Source organism: Panicum virgatum, chromosome 9K (assembly GCF_016808335.1).
Source record: "Panicum virgatum strain AP13 chromosome 9K, P.virgatum_v5, whole genome shotgun sequence".
In the NCBI taxonomy this organism is placed as follows: Eukaryota; Viridiplantae; Streptophyta; class Magnoliopsida; order Poales; family Poaceae; genus Panicum; species Panicum virgatum.
The window spans coordinates 19,744,949-19,764,374 of NC_053144.1; the positions used below are offsets into that span (position 1 = coordinate 19,744,949).

Genomic DNA, 19,426 nt, shown 5'->3' on the forward strand with positions numbered 1-19,426 from the left:
GGTGGTGAGGATGCCTCGTGTGGCTGCTTAGGCTTTTTGGACCTGCGGCTGCATTCCGCGCAACCAGCCCGTTCCAAGTTGCGTAGTGGGCTTTGCCCCCCGCGGCCACACGAGGTGGGTCATTAAGGTGCCTCGTGCGTAGTGGGTCAACCGAGCGGGGGGCATTAAGCCATCCTCCTAACGTCTCATGTGTGGCCTGCGCCGTGGGGGGGTCACCACCTCGTGAGGCGCGGCGGGAGCAGCTGCAGGTTAGATCTGTGAATCGACCTCCGGCGCCGCTAATCGAGCTCCGGTGCTTCAAATTCGCTGCTCCATGCCACCGGTGAGTGCCACAACTCCAGGGCAGAGGCGGAGCTCCACGAACCTCAGGACAACGACTGGAGATTTGGGGCCGCCGTGCACCCATCCCGTGAACCCATCGCGCGGTTGTCGACATTCTGCACCGCCTCCGTCGCCGGAACGGGAAGTGGAGGGAGGGGGTCAACCGCCGTTGCCGGCGGAGGGGGCGGACAGGGCCGCCGGGCTAGGGCGGAGGGGAGCAGAGAGGATGGTGAAAGGAGGGAGGAAGAAGAGGAAGACACATGGGTCCCACATGTCAGTGGGTGTGGAGGGGAGAGAACTGAAGCAGCTGTTGAGATATGGAGGGTGGAAATAGAGAGTCTGTTGGAGGAAATCTCTTAATATGGGTAGCAATTTTTGTAGAGAATCAGATTGAGAGTCCAATAGAGAGTCAGAAATAGCTATTCTCGAAGTTGCTCTAATTTGTGATGCCGTTATCGACGATTTTTCTCCAGCACCTGACTCGAAGCCTATGGATTTTCCCCACGCGCGTACGCTTTACCCTGGCTGCTCCAGCTAACCCAAGGCGAATCACGAGACCGCCCCCCACGCGCCCGTCCCAACGGTCGACGGAATCCTGCCCTCCACCATCGCCCCGCGTCCACCTCCCACCGTCCAGATCGCCCACGCCTGGCCCGCGCCGAGGGCAGAATCGTCCGACCGCGATGCCCTCCTCTTCCCTTTTAATCAGGCCCGGGCAGCGGACGCCGCCCAGTTCGAAATCTCAAATCCATCCATCCCACAACCCCCCCACCCCGCTCCACGCCTCCACTCCACTCCACTCCACTCCATCCCCATCCCCCGATCCTCGAGCGGCGGCGGCCGGCGATGGCGGCGAGCAACATCGGCATGATGGACGGCGCCTACTTCGTCGGGCGCAACGAGATCCTCGCGTGGATCAACACCACGCTGCAGCTCGGCCTCTCCAAGGTGGAGGAGGTAAGCGACGCCTGCGTCTCCTGTCCCCGATCTGGGTGGGGTGCCCGCGCCGGTGTGGTGCCGGAGGTTTCTCGGGTTTGCGGGGAGGATGCTCCGTTTGTACGGGTTGGGGCCGGGTGGGTTCTGCGCGAGGCGAGTCCCTGAGAGGCTGAAACCAGCGGTTGATTTCGGTGGTCTGCACTCTGCAGGCGGCGTCGGGCGCGGTTGCATGCCAGCTGATGGATGCGGCGCACCCGGGGGCGGTGCCGATGTACAAGGTCAACTTCGACGCCAAGACGGAGTACGACATGATCCAGAACTACAAGGTCCTGCAGGACGTGTTCAACAAGCTCAAGATCACCAAGGTGAGTCCCGGATTGGTTTATCTCCCCTCTTGCTGCCGCCCGCGTGCGAGATCACATCATGGACATTAGATTTCTGCTACTAAAGTAATAAGTTTACATGCCATATTTTGCTAGGTATTTCTCATAACCAATTTTGGTGGGTTTCCTGCGTTTAGGCTATTGCTTAGTTTGGGGACCACATAAAGGGATCTTAAATTTTCTGGTTTCCTCTGCTAATTCAAAGTAGATTGATGACGCCATAATCTTCTTACCATATGCCGCGTTGTTTCGTAATGTTGGAATATGACAAGAAGAATCGGACACTCTGCATTCCTAGATCCTTCTGTTCGTACTGCTAGGAACTTTTGAAATCATGAGTTAGCAATGTAGCTTTTCTTGTTTAGGTTGTTATTAGTTGCTATTCTAAACAGGCTTTTGGTACAACTGGGATCTTACTCTTTGTTGTTTCCTTTGTCTCAGCACATAGAGGTGAACAAACTCGTCAAAGGAAGACCCCTTGACAATTTGGAGTTTATGCAGTGGATGAAAAGATACTGCGATTCTGTCAATGGTGGCTTCATGACCAGGTAATCAGTGATCTGGTCACTATTTATAGCCTGTAGATGATTTGAGTTCGAACATTTCCCAGTACCTAGTTTCCGTGATTTCCACCAAGTGTAACTGATCTGTACTGTAAGAAATTATCTGGATGCTTACATTTTATTATCCTATTCTGTATGACACAAACAGCTACAATGCTTCTGAGAGAAGGGAAAGCAGCAAAGGTGGAAAAGAAACCAACAGAAGAACATCAGTGCCCTCTCACACGCCGGCCAAGTCTACATCTACAGGACACAAGGCTCAATCTTCATCACATGGCGCTAAGCGGGGAAGTGGGCAAGCTGCGAATGCGCCACAACGCAGTGCTAAACCATCACCAGCCAACTCTGGTGGACCAGCTTATAATGAACAGGTTATTCTTAGTAATCGGTCTATGTGAATGTTTCTCCAAATTTGTTCTCCATATGCAACATTATGAAGACTTGTGCCATGGTTTGCAGATCACTGAGCTGAAGCTCCTGGTTGATAGCCTGGAGAAGGAGAGAGATTTCTACTTCTCCAAATTGCGGGACATTGAGATCCTGTGCCAGAGCCCTGAAGCTGAGCACGTGCCGGTGAGTACTGAGTAGTTGCAGTTTATCTATCATTTGAAGGACTTCTGAACAAGTACTATTATGTTGTTCTATCCATTGTTCAGAGTTGTGTTTTGATGATGGTGGTGATGTGTCCTCTGCTCTCAGGTCCATGCTATCCAGAACATACTCTATACATCAGAGGACGACCCCGCAACAGTGGCTGAAGCTCAGGCGATGGTTTCACAGCAGCAGCAGCCGGCGCTGAGCCCCATCCTGGAGGCGTCCGATGAGAGGCCGAAACCAGAGGCGGCGAACAAGCGGAAGAGCATCTCCGACCTGGAGGAGTTTGGGATGGCATCCAGCTCACGGCAGAGGCTCTCCGACATCTCTGACGTGCAGCTGTCTGGATCCCCACTGATGAGTTTCAGTTGAAGCAACTGTCGTTGCTACAAAATCGGTCTCGTCATTGCTGTTATGACCTAGTTTTTGTAAGGCAGTGAAACTATTGGATTGGTTTGTGGATCCGTCTGGTGTACCGGTCAGTGGTGAATTGTCGTGTGCCCTCGTTATCCGCCACAGAATTTGTGGCCATTTGCTACAAATTCATATATTATTTTATGATCTAAGGTTGTATTACTCGTTGCTTCTATGACTCTGTCCGATTGAACTATTTTGTGTGGCTGCATGCTGCGGTCAGCCTGTAGGTTGCCGGTTGCATGGATGGCCATGTTTGGTTAGCATTTTGAAATTTTTTTCGAAAAAGACGAATGTATGTATAGAGTACTAAACAAAATTTATTTGCGAATTTTTTTCACGGATGAGTGTAACTTTTCGAGATGAATCTAATGAGACAAGTTCCACCATGATTGGCTACATCGATTCTACAGTAACCGCCCCTAATCATCCTCTAATCATGTGGTCAAAGATCTTATTAGCTACATCACATGCTACAGTATCATAATTGTGGAAATTGTTTTGTAATTAGACTTCATTTAATACATCTAATTAGTGGTCAAAGGTGTAAAAAGTTATCATGAAAACTTTTTCACCCCTAACCAAACAAGGCAGCAGATGCTTTTGTCGAATGCCTTTCAGACCCATCTCCTCTATGACAGACCAGACTATTTTTTTTGGACAACATCAAAGTGGTCAGGTCCTGACTCCTGAGGTCCTGATTTCTATACGTCCTTCAAATTTCTTGAGCTGCGCTGCATGACATCTTTCTTTCTTTTTTATCGGCACTGCAAGAAATCAAAACACTCGACAACATTTTTTAGAGAGACAACCATCAATCAGGAACTTGACATGAAAATCACGAGAAAAACAGGCGATGGTTACAGCTGTGTAGAAGAATAGAATAGAGCTGCTGTCATTGATCTGATGATGACATGATTTTTTTGGGACATTTGGGAAAACTAGGGGAATCTCTCCTCTGAGTTGGTTTGTGGTTTCATCTGCTGTATGGTGGTGTAATGTCCCTAATGCAACGTATTATCTGCCAGAGTTTGTGCATTCTGCAATGTATAAGCAGGCATATAGATCTAATGTTAAGCATGATGTTACCAGTAGGCATATAGATCTTTTTATTGTTCTGACTGTTTGGAATGTGCTTGCATTCAATTGAGTGAGAAAGCATTTAACAGCACTGGAGGAACATGCAGCACCCTTGATGGCCGAAATTCATAACCCTGCAACCTTCAATCGTCTGAAAGGCACACGAGATTAAATGCTCGCAAAGAGTACAGGCAAAATCCTGATACTGGGTAAACAAGACCAACCTGTTCTTACATGGATTCAATAGAAATGAATTGATAGTGTTAATTACAACGGGATGTATCAGCTGTTTAATAAACACAATTACATCAGCAACATCATGTTTGATGCAAGCTAGGTAATCCTCCCATGGTAAGGAAAAGGGGGGAAACGTATCTCTCTATGCAGCGTTCTATTCTGCATCAACAAAAATCTGCAAGGCAGAAACATGTGTTGGAAGGGTTTCAGCAGCTTCATGAAAGAACTGGAGGGTGACTTCACATGATTGCTGCTTAACAATGTGAAGTGCTAGTGTGTTAATGTTCACAGAATAAACATGATTTTGTACCTCTATGTCAGGCAAAGGTTCATAGTACTTCTTTTCCTGCACGGCGTACATGGTAATTCCGGAAATCTTTTGTACTCCTAGCTGGGTGGCTACCATGCTCTGCATATTATTCCAAAGACAGTCATTTCACCTTTATTGCCATGAAGGGGGGAAAACATTTCATTTTATTGGCCAAAGAAAAAAAAAGAAACACACAATCTCTCACTCATAGACATGTATGGTCAGACAAGTATAGTTAACATAAGAGCAAAAGTAAAAGGATAGACTTCTATGCTCACTTATAGCTACTAATTTTTAATAGTATGCTTTCACTTTAAGGCCACCTCCAGCATGTGGGAAAAGCGAACCGAGAGCTGGTCGGATCGAATCATCAACATAGTGGCCACTGAATTGTTGGTGTCAGAGTGAAAAACGATGCGTGCAGACGAGTCGGCTCGTGAGCTGCTGCAGCTGATTGAGTGATTTAGTTGGCCGCTGCGCTGGCGGGAGGGAGGCTTCCAAGTGATTGAGTGATTTTTTCCCCCGTAGGTGGGCCCAATGAAAACGATGTTGACACAACTAGAATCGAACACTAGTGCTATTCGATTTGTGATGTCAGAAGGATCCAAACCAGCACTGGAGCTGGCCTAAGCATGCTTCTATGCAAGAGACATGAGAGCAGTGCTAATTTCTCATTTATCTTATTATCTACCTAGGCTTTCCTAATTAATCAACAAATGACAACACCTTTCAGATTATAAATAGAAGACAAGAATGGCTGAAATACAATTAAAAACTGGCAGACACTTGAGTTTTGAAAAGACAGGAGATATTTACGAGTTCAGATAATTTCCTCACCAGATCAAATTTGATAGACTCAAAAGCCTCCACCAAAGGTAAAATCTGCACGCAGGTAAAGCAGGATATAAGAAAACATGCTGCCAGGATTATGTTCATGATGTTACTTGCAACCTGTGGAGGAAGATGGTGATTTAGTGGGTGTGAAAGTTTGCCAGGATGGCTCCTGAACTCAACTCCCCACCTCCCTCCACCGCTCCCCCTCCCACCCTCCAGCCCCACGCCGGCGTCCACTCCGGGCCCGGCGGCCACTCACACCACCACCACCACCGCTGGTCGTTCGAAGGCCCAGCGGTGGAACGACAGAACCCCCTCATCCAGTGGGTCCTTTGGTTGTTCTCCCTATCGCTCCTTTCGGGACGTCGTCCTGGCAGTTCCTCCGGCGGCGTCACGCGCTGCCGATATGCCGCAGCTGCAATCACCATTGGTTCCCCCCTCCTCGACGCGCATCGTGCTGAAGGTGGACCGTCGTCCAGGCCGGGCGGAGTCTCGCCGTCCGTGCCCCGATGGTTGGGTCACCGTGGTGAGCCGCCAGGCCCGCCGCGACCACCGTCGTCGACTGGACTCTCGGCGGCCGGTGCCGGCGGATCTCCGTGGCCGCTGTTTCAACTGCTTCTCCCTGCGTCACCGAGCCGCCGTGTGGCGGGACAAGCCCCGCTGCTTCCACTGCCGTGCCCTAGGACATCTTTCTTACTCCTGTCCCCGCCGGCAAGCTCCGCCAAGCCCTGCCCATCCCCAGCCTCGGCAGTTGGTCTGGCGGCCAATTGCTTCGGGGGAAGGCCGGTGCAGGAAACGGCGTCGGCGCGTGCGATCTAGGCGCGGTCAAGTGGCTGGTCGTGGTGCACCATACTCCAGGGGAGATGGCTGTGACGGTGGGGATGTGGGCGGCGATGGTGACGGTGCTGACGAAGGCTCCTCGCGCTCGCCCGTCCGATCTGACCCCGGCGACGCTGCGGCGCTCCAGAAGCCCCGGCGAATCCTTGATCGTTCGGCTGCCATCTCTGAGCGTGAGGACGACCTCGCCCGTGCTCTGGTCGTCACCCTGATCGACGGTGCGGTCGAATCCATCTCCAGCTTCATTGCCCACCGGTTTGAGATCCCTGAATCCTCGCTGGCTCTGCATCATCTTGGCCCAGCGAGATTCTTGCTGATCTTGCCTGGCATTGAGCTGATGGAGAGGGTGCTTAACGGCGGACGGGCGCTCGTCACCCCGGACCTACGGCTGCACGTGATGAGATGGACTCGTTTCCTATACTCCTCAGCGAACTCTCTGCCGGCCGCCGTGGAGATCGACCTGAAGGGTATCCCGGCCCATGCTTGGGACTACAAAACTGCCCAGCTGCTCTTGAGTGATCATTGCTCGATTAGCGGAGCGGACTCCAACCCCTCAATGAGAATCGCCGTGATGTCTTCAGGGTGGCGGCGTGGTGCTCCGACCCTGGCCAGATCCCGTCGGAGATGGTTTTGGAGATCGTTGAGCCCTCGCCGGCGACAGGTGATCCTGCTACGGCGAGGAGAACCCTGTCCTACCCCGTCACGATTTCTGTCTCGCCCTACGAGCTGCCGTTGAGCTCCGGGGATTCGCCTCCCCCAGCTCCGGTAGATGACGATCGTCAAGGTCATAGAAGACGGCGCAATCCTTCCTCTCCGAGGAGCTCGGCACGTCGGGCGGCAAGCTCGCCGCCGACGAACCATGGTTCTCGTGCCTCGGTGCATGCACGGCTGGGTCCTCTCCCAGCAACATCCCACCACGTGGCAACGACGGACCGGCGCGTCAACTCGGCTCCTGCGACATCCTTGGGTCCTGCGTCCTGCATGTCTCCCGTCTCGCGGGGTCCCGAGGAGCTTGCGCAGCCTTCACTCGAGGCGACGCCGGCTGTTTTGATGAAGGCTTCAAGTAGATGCAGCCCAGCACTCGAGGGACCGCCCCTCCCTCAGCCTCTCTCAGCGGCCGCCGGCCTGCCTTTCCTACCTGGGCCGTCATCTCCGCCGCTAGGAGTTGATGGGCCAGAAGTAGCAGGCTCCGACTGTGATCTGGCTGCAACAGGGCTCGAGGGCTCTGGGCTGGTTGAGCCGTGTTTGGGGACACTATCTAAGCCCACGGATGAGCCCATCTTGGAATTTTTCCTGGAGGACGGCGCAGCCAGATCGCCGATCCTCGGAACTCTATGTGCTACGCCGCCTGCTCCCCTGACTACGCCTGTGGGCGCCAGTGGTCTGCACTCTGAGCCGCCTGTCGGCGAGGATCCACCGTGCGCGGCTGGGTGTCTGGAGGCGCCCGTTCCTCCCCCTCATCCAACAACTTCTAATGCCTCGTTGATGGTCCCTCCTGCCGCCGGATGCTCGCCGGACGAGGATTCGACGGGCCCAGCGGTGCCCTCTCCTCCGTCGTCACCGGCCCAAGACAGGAGGGAGGTTCACCCACCGCCGGATGGGGTCGTCGCCTCGCCCCCACTCCGGGTCTACTCTCGACAGCGGCGCCGAGTCAGGACTCCGCCAGCTGCTGCAGATGGCTCCCCAGCTGGTTCAGGGACGGATTCTCCTCTCCACAAGCTCGACAAGGTGAGGAAGCCGGTGGATATGCTGCTCCCTCTACCTGTGATTCATAAGCGCCGGAGGAAGGCCCCACTGCCGGGGTCATTACCTCGCCGTAGCCGGCGGGTCGCTGGCGCTGGTCCCTGTTCCCCAGGACCGGTGGTTACGGCGGCCCAGAAAAGGGTGATGCGGCATCTTGGTTTCGAGGAGAAGGAAATAATTGACCCAAGCGCCCAAGACAAGTACTGTAAGATCTTCAGCCCTTTGCTCTCCGCAACCCATGCGCGAGCATTGTCTGCCATCTTTGGTTGGGAGGTTGGTGAGGGGGAGGAGGTTCGTGCTACGAATGTCCTTACAGTCTCGTAAGGTTGTTGGTTTCTGTTTTTTGGGGTCGTTCTTGTTTCTGTCAACATGAATCCTGCTGCAATTTTAATTTGGAACGCGCGAGGCCTAAACCCTCGCCGGAATTCCGTCAGAGATGTCATCTTATCTAGCAATGCTGACATTGTGTGCTTGCAAGAAACCAAGGTCGCAAATATGTCTCAGCACTTGTTTCTCTCGGTCTTTGGAACTGCTTATGGAAATTTCGTTTCGCTCCCAGCCAATGGCACCAGGGGGGAGTTCTGATTGCCTGGAAGGATAGCTCTTGTCAAGCAATTGCCTCAAGGGTGGGTACCTATTCAGCATCTGTATTGTTTTCTGAGCAAGAGGGTCGCAATTGGTGGTTTACTGGAGTTTATGGGCCACAGGACGATGATGAAAAGATACTGTTCTTACAAGAATTAAGGAACATCCGGGCCCTATGCAATGGACCTTGGCTTGTGGCGGGAGATTTCAATTTGATTTACCAAGCTGCTGACAAAAACAATACAAATTTAGATAGGGCCATGATGGGGAGATTCAGGCGGTTTCTGGATGATACTGACCTTAAGGAGATACCGCTCTTAGGCCGGAAGTACACTTGGTTTAATGAGAGATCACCTACTCTTGTTCGATTGGACCGTGCTTTTTGCTGTGGTGATTAGGATGGCCTCTTTCCTGATGCAGTTTTACAGAGCACGGCTGCAGGAGTCTCTGATCACTGCCCCCTAGTTCTTGGTCTGGCTGTAAGCACAAAGGGCAATCGCCGATTTCACTTTGAAAGTTTCTGGACAAAGATCCCTGGGTTTCTAGATGCAGTGAAGCAAAATTGGGAAGCTCCTGTACAATCTAATTGTGCGGTTGAGCGCCTGTTCATGAAACTGCAGCGTCTCAGTAAGGGACTGCAAAAATGGGGACAGCAGGAGGTGGGGAATATCAAGTCTCAGCTTGAAATGGAAAAAGAGATCCTCCATCGTCTGGAAATTGAGAGACTCCAGGGCACTTTCTGAAACTGAGGAATGGCTACGCAGGAAGCTTAAGCTCCATTGCCTTACGTTAGCCTCGTTAGATCGAACCATTGCCCGCCTGCGTTCCAGGATTCTATATCTTCAGGAAGGGGATGCTAACGCTGCATTTTTTCATCAGCAAGCTAGATTCAGAAAAAAGAAAAACTTCATCCCCAAACTGCAGGTTGGGGACCAAGTGATCGTCTCACAAGAAGGGAAGCAAGCAGCTGTGTTTGATTATTATGAAAATATTCTTGGCAAAGCTGAAGAAAGGGAATATACTTTTGATCTAGACGTGTTGGGCTTTCATCAACATGATCTGTCCTCTCTGGATGTTCCTTTCTCTGAGGAGGTGGTGTGGGCTACCATAAAGGACTTACATCTAGACAAGGCCCCAGGGCCGGATGGTTTTGTTAAGGGTATAATGGTAAATGTACTAGTGTCTAGGGTTTGGGGTGTGTCTCATGTACTCTATATATGCCCAAAGGGTCTCTCAATACAACTAACCAGTTCACTCTCTTCTTCCTCTCCTCTATCGTAACATGGAATCAGAGCTCCAGGTTTCTTGAATCCGTCCACCACCCTCCGTCGTCGCTGCGCTGCCCCTGGGAGCTTCGTCTAGCTCCTGGGGGCGGCATCTCCATCCCCAAACCCATTTCCTAATAAGTAGAGTCGCAGCAGCAGCAGCAGCCACCACTCCGTTCGGCGCTCGCCGTCGTCGATCCGCCCGCGGGAGGGGAGCAGCAGCCCCTCCCCGTCATGGATCTGTCGCCGCCGTCCTCTGTCCGCCGCCCGTTGCGGCGGATCCATCCGCGCCGTCGAGCGTCGCCCGTCCGCATCCGCCGCACCCGTCGCGCGGTCCGCGCACATCGCGCGGCGCCCGTCGGCGCCATCCGCGGCCACTTCCTCCGTCCCGGCCAGCTGCCGTCGTCGCGCGTCGCCGTCTGTCTGGCCGCCGTCGCAGCTCTCCTCCGCTAGCCATGGCGGCCGCCGTCCGCCTCCTCCTGCGCTGTCGCGGCCATCCAGTTGTCGGCCATCCTCTGCAGCGCCTCGTCTCCGCCCCGTCGCAGCCTTCCTGTCGTCCGCTTTTTGCGGATCTTGCCGGGATGCTGCTGCCCGTGCGGTTATGCGGCCGGGATTGGAGTAGCAGAGGCCTACTCATCTTTGGCTCCTTCAAATCATTCTCCGTCATCCTGCCGCCCATCATCGCAGAGGAGGTCGTTGTTGCTTGTTCACCTGCATCATCCGCTCGTGCGTAGCAGGTTCCTCTGTTTCCGCCCGTCTTCAGTGAGTTCAGTCTGTCCGAGCCTTGGTACTCTGTGCTGCAGTAGTCCTCTGTTCTGTGGGTGCTCTGTTTTGCTAAGTGCCGTCATCTTCAAGTAGCTTGTTATCTTGTGCATCTTCCACCATGTCATTGCTAACTGCTGCTTGATCATCTCCATATTTTGTCGCTCCTGTTGTCTGTCTGCTATATAGAATCAACTATATTGTGTCATATTTCCATCAGATTTTGCCTGTACCTGCTGCTATCTTAGTCCAAATTGTCCAATTATGTCGTATCCATCCAAATCACTTTCAATCCAAGTCCAATTGCATACCTTCAGTTCGTCGATGCCGTGCGTGTCCACATATTCAAGTTGTCAGTCAGCCATCTTCTCTTTACGGTTAGCTGAGTCCCGTCGATTTAGTTAATCTCATTATCATCATTGTGGTGCAACAATGCCCTCTTGGTCCCTTTCGGAGCCGTCTTGCTCTATGTCATGATCAATGGTCGTCTATTTGTCGTCATTACCTTCCTGTCTCGCCACTTGCCGTCTTGCAGTGGTGCTTTCTATCTTTGGCTGGTTTGACACATCCCACTACTTTGTCGAGTTCAAAGTCTCCAAAGCAAGACTCATCTTTGAGGAGTCGACGTACTGGTTTGTGAAGACTTGAGGTATTTGCTGAAGTACGGTTGTGAAGGCGGTACCCTCTTGTGGAGGAGATTATCTACATCGACATGTTCAAGAATTGCACGCTTCGACGGGATCTTTCATTTTGGACTTTGGATGTATCACTTTCTTTTTGTTGAGTCTAGTGCTTAGTGTCAACTCTCCAAATGCATCGTCATTGCATTCATGTTGCATTTGAGAAGGGGTGTTAAGGGTATAATGGTAAATGTACTAGTGTCTAGGGTTTGGGGTGTGTCTCATGTACTCTATATATGCCCAAAGGGTCTCTCAATACAACTAACCAGTTCACTCTCTCTTCTTCCTCTCCTCTATCGTAACAGGTTTTACTGGGAGGTTCTATAAGTCTTGCTGGAGTATTATTAAAGGCGACATCTTGATGGCCCTGGACTCTATTCAGCGAGGTCATGTCTTCAAATTTCGTCTTCTCAATACAGCCTTCATTACTCTGCTGCCCAAAAAGATAGATGCTGTGGAGGTAAAGGACTTTCGGCCAATAAGTCTAATTCATAGCTTTTCTAAATTGGTGACTAAGCTCATGGCTAACCGGCTAGCCCCCTTGTTACCTTCTTTGATCTCCACGAACCAAAGTGCCTTTGTGAGAGGAAGGAACATACATGATAATTTTATTCTGGTGCAACAGATAGTGAAATCTTTGCATAAAAAGAAAGAGGCCCATATTCTTCTTAAACTAGATATATCCAAGTCTTTCGATTCTGTTTCTTGGTCGTTTCTCTTGGAAATTATGAAAAAAGTTGGTTTTGGCCAGCGGTGGCTGGACCTCATTTGCCTGATTCTATCCACTGCTTCAACACAAGTCCTGGTTAATGGTGAGCCAGGAGAGACTATTTTTCATCATCGGGGCCTCAGACAAGGAGATCCTCTTTCTCCCATGTTGTTTTTACTAGTGATAGATGTTCTGAATTCTTTGGTCAAGTTTGCCACCATGGAAGGATTGCTGCAGCCGATAGCTATTCAGGAAGCTCGACATCATGTATCCTTCTATGCAGATGATGCTGTTATATTCCTGAGGTCTTGCAGCTTGGACCTAAATGTAATCAGGCATCTTCTGAATATGTTTGGACATGTCTCCGGCCTTAGAACAAATCTGTCCAAGAGCTCAGTGTCTCCAATCCATTGCTCTGATGAGGAGTTGACACTAACAGCAAATGCTCTCTCTTGCACCATCAAGGCTTTCCCCTGCACTTATCTTGGCCTCCCGCTCACAATTGGCAAACCAACTAAAGAGGTGCTGCTGCCTTTAGTTGATAAAGTAGCAGATTATCTCCTTGGATGGAAGGCATCACTAATGAACAGGGCAGGACGCTTGGTTATGGTGAAAGTGGTGCTGACCGCTGCCCCAATTTATCATCTAATAGCCATGGACTTACCAAAATGGTTTTTCAAGGCTATTGACAAGAGAAGACGAGGATTTCTTTGGAAGGGTCATGATCAGGCCAATGGTGGCAATTGTCTGGTTGCTTGGGACAAGGTGCCAAGACCACTTGAGTATGGAGGCCTGGGGATTCATAATCTTGAACTTCTTGGTTGGGCATTAAGGGTCCGCTGGTTATGGGCACAAAAAACAAACCCTGATAGACCCTGGGCTGGACTTCCTGTTACTGTTCCTCCAAAAGCCGAGGCTCTCTTTAATATGGCAGTGGATGCTATAGTTGGAAATGGGGAGGAAATTTTGTTCTGGAAAGATAGGTGGCTGGATGGGCATACATTGGCTGAACTGGCTCCTAACCTGTTTAGAGCAGTTCCAAAGCGAACTGTTAAAAGGAGGACGGTGGCGCAGGCACTGCAAAATAGGAGTTGGGTACGTGACATCAAGGGAGCTCTTACTGTAGAGGTGTTGGTGGATTACCTTCTCATATGGGATATGGTGGATGGGGTCGTCCTACATCAAAACGTATCTGATCACTACAAATGGAAGTTAACTCAACATGGTTCCTACAGCAGCAAATCTGCCTATGAGGCCTTCTTTGTGGGTTCCATCAAGTTTGGTCCATGGAGAAGAATTTGGAAAACCTGGGCACCTCCTCGCTGTAGGTTTTTCATCTGGTTGGTGATCCATAACCGAGTGTGGACAGCTGATCGGCTAGCCAAGAGGAATCTGCCCCATCCAGAGGCTTGCCCCTTTTGTGATCAGGAGGAGGAAACTATAAATCACTTGCTGATGGGGTGTGTTTTTGCTCGCGAAGTTTGGACCACATGTCTGCAGCAGTTAGGATTGTTGCAATTGGCGCCACAACCTACGACTGTCCGTTTTTCAGGATGGTGGAGGAAAACAGTTGCAGCAGCTCCGAAAGAGGCCCGCAAGGGCCTGAACTCCTTGATAATCCTGGTGGCATGGGAGGTTTGGAAGCATCGCAATGCTTGTGTTTTTGAGAAGAAGAGGCCAAGTATACAAGATGTCCTTAGGTCTGTTAGCCTGGAAGGAGGCCTTTGGTACTCAGCAGGGGCTTCCAAACTCCAGGAGTTGATGTCCAGGTCGTTGTTTTATTTGGCTTAAAGCTTGGGATTGTTTGGTCGTCTATCTGGTGTATTTGTAAATGTAAATGTCTGTGAATGTCTGAGCGGTGCTTTTCAGGCACCTAGTGTGGTCTTTCTAGACCAATGTACTTTTTCTACCTTAATGAAATGACGCACAGTTCTCCTGCGTTGTTCGAGAAAAAAAGGATTATGTTCATTATAAAAATAGAGAGGCGAAGGCCCACTCAAGCAAATAGCTGCCATCAGCTGGCAGTGTATTCTGATATGATGATTTTCTTTCTTTAGCTATTGTCCACTAAAGAATAACTTGAGTGGAAACAAGTTTAATAATGTAGAATAATCATTATCAGAGTTAGGGGAATCCAGCTAATATTAACAATGTGCACCTGCTATGTACATGTAACCACTTTCACATAGCCAAAACTGAAAGTGAATATGGCTAGGAATTGTAGATGCATTCAAAGGGGCAATAGCCGGTTACATATATAGGCAAGGAACCCTAATGGTTTATAGAATACCACCAATCAAGGGATCCTTGCCATGTACATGAGGGAGCATCTAACCTAGGGTCAGCACACACATCCAGTGTGGATGGCGGCCAGGCGCCATGGGCCCTGGAGGGCCGAACCAAGCACAGCCCAATACAGGCATACATTATCCTCTAACAAAAACATCACTAGCCCAAAGCATGATTTCAAAAGGAAATTCTGTCAAACATTTTTATTTTTTCTTTTTAAAATCAGAAATCTAATACCCAAACCAATTTTCAACTAATTAATGCACACCAAAATAAGGGGCAACTGTTCAAGTAAAAGCCCAAAGCAAGTAGAATGCTGATCTCAATTTCATAGGATAAATGTTTAAGCAGATGTTAAAATTTGGAAAGCCCCCACCAAAATGTATTCTAATGAAACCATTGGTAAATAAATCACCTAATCTAGCCATGTTCCATAATAAACAAAAAAATAACGTGCAAGTGAAGCAACTAACCAACTTCTGTAGTCCATTGACTAGAACAACTCTTTCTTCACTGGTCATACTTGGAGCTAGAAATACTTCAAAAGGGCCAACAGTTTTGTCTGTTTGGTTTGTAAGACAAAGATTGACCTGAAGATGTGTCCATTAGACAACTGCAGTATAAATGTGAAAACCATCTTATTGCGTACTAAAATTAGTGCCCTAATCACATGACTTCATCCATAGCAATAGAGAAATCATGTTCGTCAAAAAAAAAAAAAGAGGAGAAACCATGGAAATGCAAAGTAAGGGGGGACCTTCAAATATCACTGAACGTCTGAAACCAACAAGACAGAATGGGACCTTTGCTGGTTGCCATACGGATGAAACCAAGACAAAATCCTAACAGATTTAACAAGAAAACAGTAAAGACTGAAGGCCTAAGGCAAGTTACAAGCTTTCAGATACTGTTGCTAATACATAGAAAACAACCTTGCTAAGTGATAAATACTGTCCCTGAGCTTCTGATAATACTGCTTTTGAAGTCATGCAATTTAAATTTTAAGACACTAGTAAACTCTTAACGTTGAACATTTTGGTACTGGGTAAGAGTAGATTACTGTGGGTATCATCCAGATAAATAGGACCATGAGGTGAACTTATTAAATGTAAAACATAGACATCTTACAACCTTGTGCTATTGAAAAGAAAATAAAGGGAAACATAAAAGTGGAATGAGGGGAATGGAGCAAAATAATACAGGAACAGGATTCCTGACATCCTGCTGTATAGCTTGCCTTCTGCAAGTTTAAGGCCAGTTGCAATTAATTATGGAAGATACAACGAGAAAATGGATTCAGATCAACTTGATTTTATAACAAGCCAAAAAGCTAAGAGCCTAAGAGGCTATAGGCATCATTGACCTCCATCTAATATTTTCTTGAAAACATTGGACAAGAGAAGACAAAAGGAAAACAATATTTCCCAATTTGGTTAAGAATGCTAAAATATGAAATTTAAAAAGACTCATAAGTAAACTACAATACATCAACGCCAAAGTAATTTTATTATGCATGAAAAGTAACTGCACCCCCCCCCCCCCTTCTGACTTCGCCCTTAAGATGACTCTCCAGGGAACAGTAATCTAGTATGCTTAAAAAGAAATGCACACCAAGATTTACCATGAATGGTCGTTCTGCATATATGATTGGTGGAACTTTCACAGCACGTAGATCAACATCTTTGCTTGCAGTTGGCTGAAAGAAAAAGTTGTAACAATTATATACAATGGAATGTCCCTAAAAAAAATTATATACAATGGAAGCAATTCAATAATGAGGGAGCGTAAAAAGAAGAAGATAATATTAGGCTCAATGTCACTGTAACTAACAAAAGTAAAGTCCCAGAACATAGCAATAAGATTTTTAAAACGGAAGCAGGAACTTCACTAACAGTGCTATGAATGTTTTGAGTCTGCAAGCGACCTGGTTCACCCAGATTTGTCCGCCATGTTATCTGAAATTTACCAAGTATACTGCTTAACTCAAACTTGGGTTGACCAGCCTCATCAGATGATGATCTGAGCTGATAAAGATAATTGTATATCCCTCCCCCAGCTCTGATGAGGACAGGTTGTTTGCAGAGGTTCCTACATGAAAAATGGACTCCAAATCAGATAATTTGCTTGACGTAACCATTCCTTGAAATTAATAAATTTCTCTTGTCGAACAAAAATTGTTCATTTCATTCATATATTAAATTGCAACAATAAAATGTCAGAACACACGTGCCACTCAACACGCTCGCATAGCCATAATGTGTTCTTATCAAAATAAATATGATTTTTAAGTGCTTGAATTACCCTATTTCAGACTTCACTGCTGAGGGATGCTCATCAGCTTCCAATTTTGTAGCTTTCCATTGTTGGGCAGGCTCAAAATCAACTTGATCCATGTAAAGATTAGATTTTGTATGGTTCTCTATACAGGCTTCCAGATATGTAATGTCCTGACAACATAGACTAACGATATAAAACAAAGGACTGCCATGGTGAATTAACAAGTGTCAAATAAGGCAGAAAATAACAAACAGCACAGGCTGTTGTTTTAACAACAAAATACACCCAACCAACTCTTGATGAAAATAATTTGTTAAAACATAATGTAGATATATTAAAATTGGAATGAGGCCTCTGCTTTGTTAAGAAATTCAAATTGGCAAGGAAAATGCGAAGTGTCATTTTAAGCAAAGCAAAGAAAAAAATGCAATGGATCAGAAGGCTGTAATTGTGAATCGTTTTTAAGTTAAAATTATCAATAATGACCTTCAATATACACCGATTAGCATTTCTAAAGACAGCATCTACAATTAATCAAAGGACTTACAGTTGTTGTTTAGACTCAAAACAAGAGATAACCTACCTTGATGGTGCGAACCTGAAAAGGAAAAAGTTGCAGAAAAATTATTGACTTGAATTTCATATAATATCATTCTCTTCTATCAATCATGAGATCATGAGATATATACTGAATGTATTGGACAGAAATAAATTCTTGAAACTAGTTACCTTTGTCCTTACAGATAATGGATTTGAAACAGAGAACTTAAAGAACTGGGGAAGATATTTACGCTCCCCATCACCGTCATTATATAAAGCAGTACACACAAGTCTGGATTCAATCACAAATGAGCAAATCAACTGCAAATATTGCTTTCAGCAAATGAGAAACATACACATAAAACGAAAATGCAAAGGAGCGTACGTATGTGCTCCTAGTTCTTTGACGTCATGCTCCACAATGAAATCATACCGACCCCCTGATCTAATTGACTCAACAGGGGACTTCGATGTATCTAGAAGAAGTATTCTCTGTCTCTCCGTTTGTATTTCTGCCTAGTGTAAGTAAAGCACCAGTCAAACACATTAGATTTTAAAAATAGTGAATAATACATTTTTTTAGAAAAAATAAGTAAAATCTTGCTGCCATGATTATATCAATGGAAATGTTTTTTAATTCAAGTATATGCAAAAGTTATCAATAAAAAGCATATGGCCATTTACAGTTTACAAGCATGCAAAAGTAACATAAAGTAATATTTTAGTTCTTGACCATAAGATCAAAAGCATGAAATTGCACAAATCTTAGGTTATCAATCTTATCATCAAGTCATCAGACAGTTAGTTGTTTGACTTGATCATAACTCAAATATATATAAGAAAATGCACTATTGAATCCAGTTATTGCTTGCAAACCTCAAGGTAACCCTGTACCACAAGTATTGACATAAGAGAGAAACATGCCAATCTAACAGCAAAGCTAACCTCAATTGAGCACTAAAGCAACATCAAGAGCATCTAATATGTGGATATATAGCATATGAGAAACAAGTAGACTGATTAATCATTTAATCTAGTGATTGATCTAAAGCTTGGCTCATGAGAGCAATCCATCGCTCATATTCAATATTCTGAATTTCTGACACTAGACCAAATGCAGAAACCTGGACGTTTGACCTACTATACTCACATTATGATCAACCAAAAAACTTCACCCGATTCAAATCCAATTTGACAGAAATGATGCAAGAGCTTAAATGCATTTTTAGAAATTGCGAGACGAAAAGAGGTTCCACTGGATAGAACACCTTGATGACGACGTCCCTGGCCTCGAAGCTGGAGCTGTTGTTGATGCTGATGTAGCTGCAGAAGGTCTCGCCCAAATAGATGGCCCTAGACACAGGCACGCGAAAATCAGCAATCGCCGCACCTGGAGCAGCACAGAACACTACGGAATCGGGACTTGGGAGGGAGGAAGCGAACCCGAATGACTGGGGGAGGACGAGGAGACCCGGTAGCGCGAGGGCGTCGGCGGGGTCGCGGAGGAGGAAGCGGTCGCGGAAGGTGAATTCCCCAGCGACGGTGGCGGTAGGGTCCGGCGGGTGGAGGAGGCCGTGGAGGAAGTCGGCGGCGGCGGACGCGTCGGTGCCGGTGAGCGCGTCCTCCGGGAGGAAGACGTCGCGCGGGTCGAAGCGGAGCAGCGCGGCCGGGTCGGGCTGGAGCGAGGGGCGGGACAGCCGCATCACGCGGAACGCCAGCGAGTGGTTCTGCTGCTGCTGCTGCGCCGCCGCAGCCGGGGACGGCGACTGCACGCCGCCGGCGTAGGGCGACGCCATCGCCGGAGATGGGGGGCGCTGGGGGTAGAGATCTGGACGCGGCTTCGGTTCGGGAGTCCGCGCGCCCGCGGCAGCCGAGCTGAACCCAGCAGAACTGATGAAAACCGACGGCTCCGATTCGGCCGTCGTCAAATTACTACAGAAATCAGTATAAGACGTGTTGAGAAATTTAAATCTCTATGAATTTTAAATCACTGGAGTAGATTTCGATGCGCCGGCGTTCAAATTTCACCAGGATTTCTCACCCGTGAATTCTCAATGGTAACTATCG

At 48.0% G+C, this 19,426-nt stretch overlaps 2 protein-coding genes across 2 annotated transcripts; one reads left to right on the forward strand and one right to left on the reverse strand.

Moving 5' to 3' along the window:
* Positions 1–1,068: 1,068 nt before the first annotated feature.
* On the forward strand, positions 1,069–3,386 carry LOC120650631 (microtubule-associated protein RP/EB family member 1C). The gene is made up of 6 exons (XM_039927803.1): positions 1,069–1,278; positions 1,467–1,622; positions 2,082–2,188; positions 2,352–2,574; positions 2,663–2,776; positions 2,903–3,386. Exons 1-6 carry the CDS (start codon positions 1,168–1,170, stop codon positions 3,167–3,169), a joined length of 978 nt encoding a protein of 325 aa, XP_039783737.1. The 5' UTR covers positions 1,069–1,167; the 3' UTR covers positions 3,170–3,386.
* Positions 3,387–4,459: 1,073 nt separating this feature from the next.
* LOC120650632 (trafficking protein particle complex subunit 13-like) lies at positions 4,460–19,260 on the reverse strand. Its single transcript, XM_039927806.1, has 12 exons — positions 18,803–19,260; positions 18,628–18,712; positions 17,745–17,875; positions 17,549–17,651; positions 17,403–17,417; positions 16,844–16,989; positions 16,435–16,630; positions 16,164–16,238; positions 15,016–15,132; positions 5,676–5,720; positions 4,839–4,937; positions 4,460–4,703 (listed from the first exon to the last, which is right to left on the reverse strand). The coding sequence occupies exons 1-12, from the start codon at positions 19,153–19,155 to the stop codon at positions 4,683–4,685; spliced, it is 1,386 nt and encodes a 461-aa protein (XP_039783740.1). The 5' UTR covers positions 19,156–19,260; the 3' UTR covers positions 4,460–4,682.
* Between the last annotated feature and the right edge of the window lie 166 nt (positions 19,261–19,426).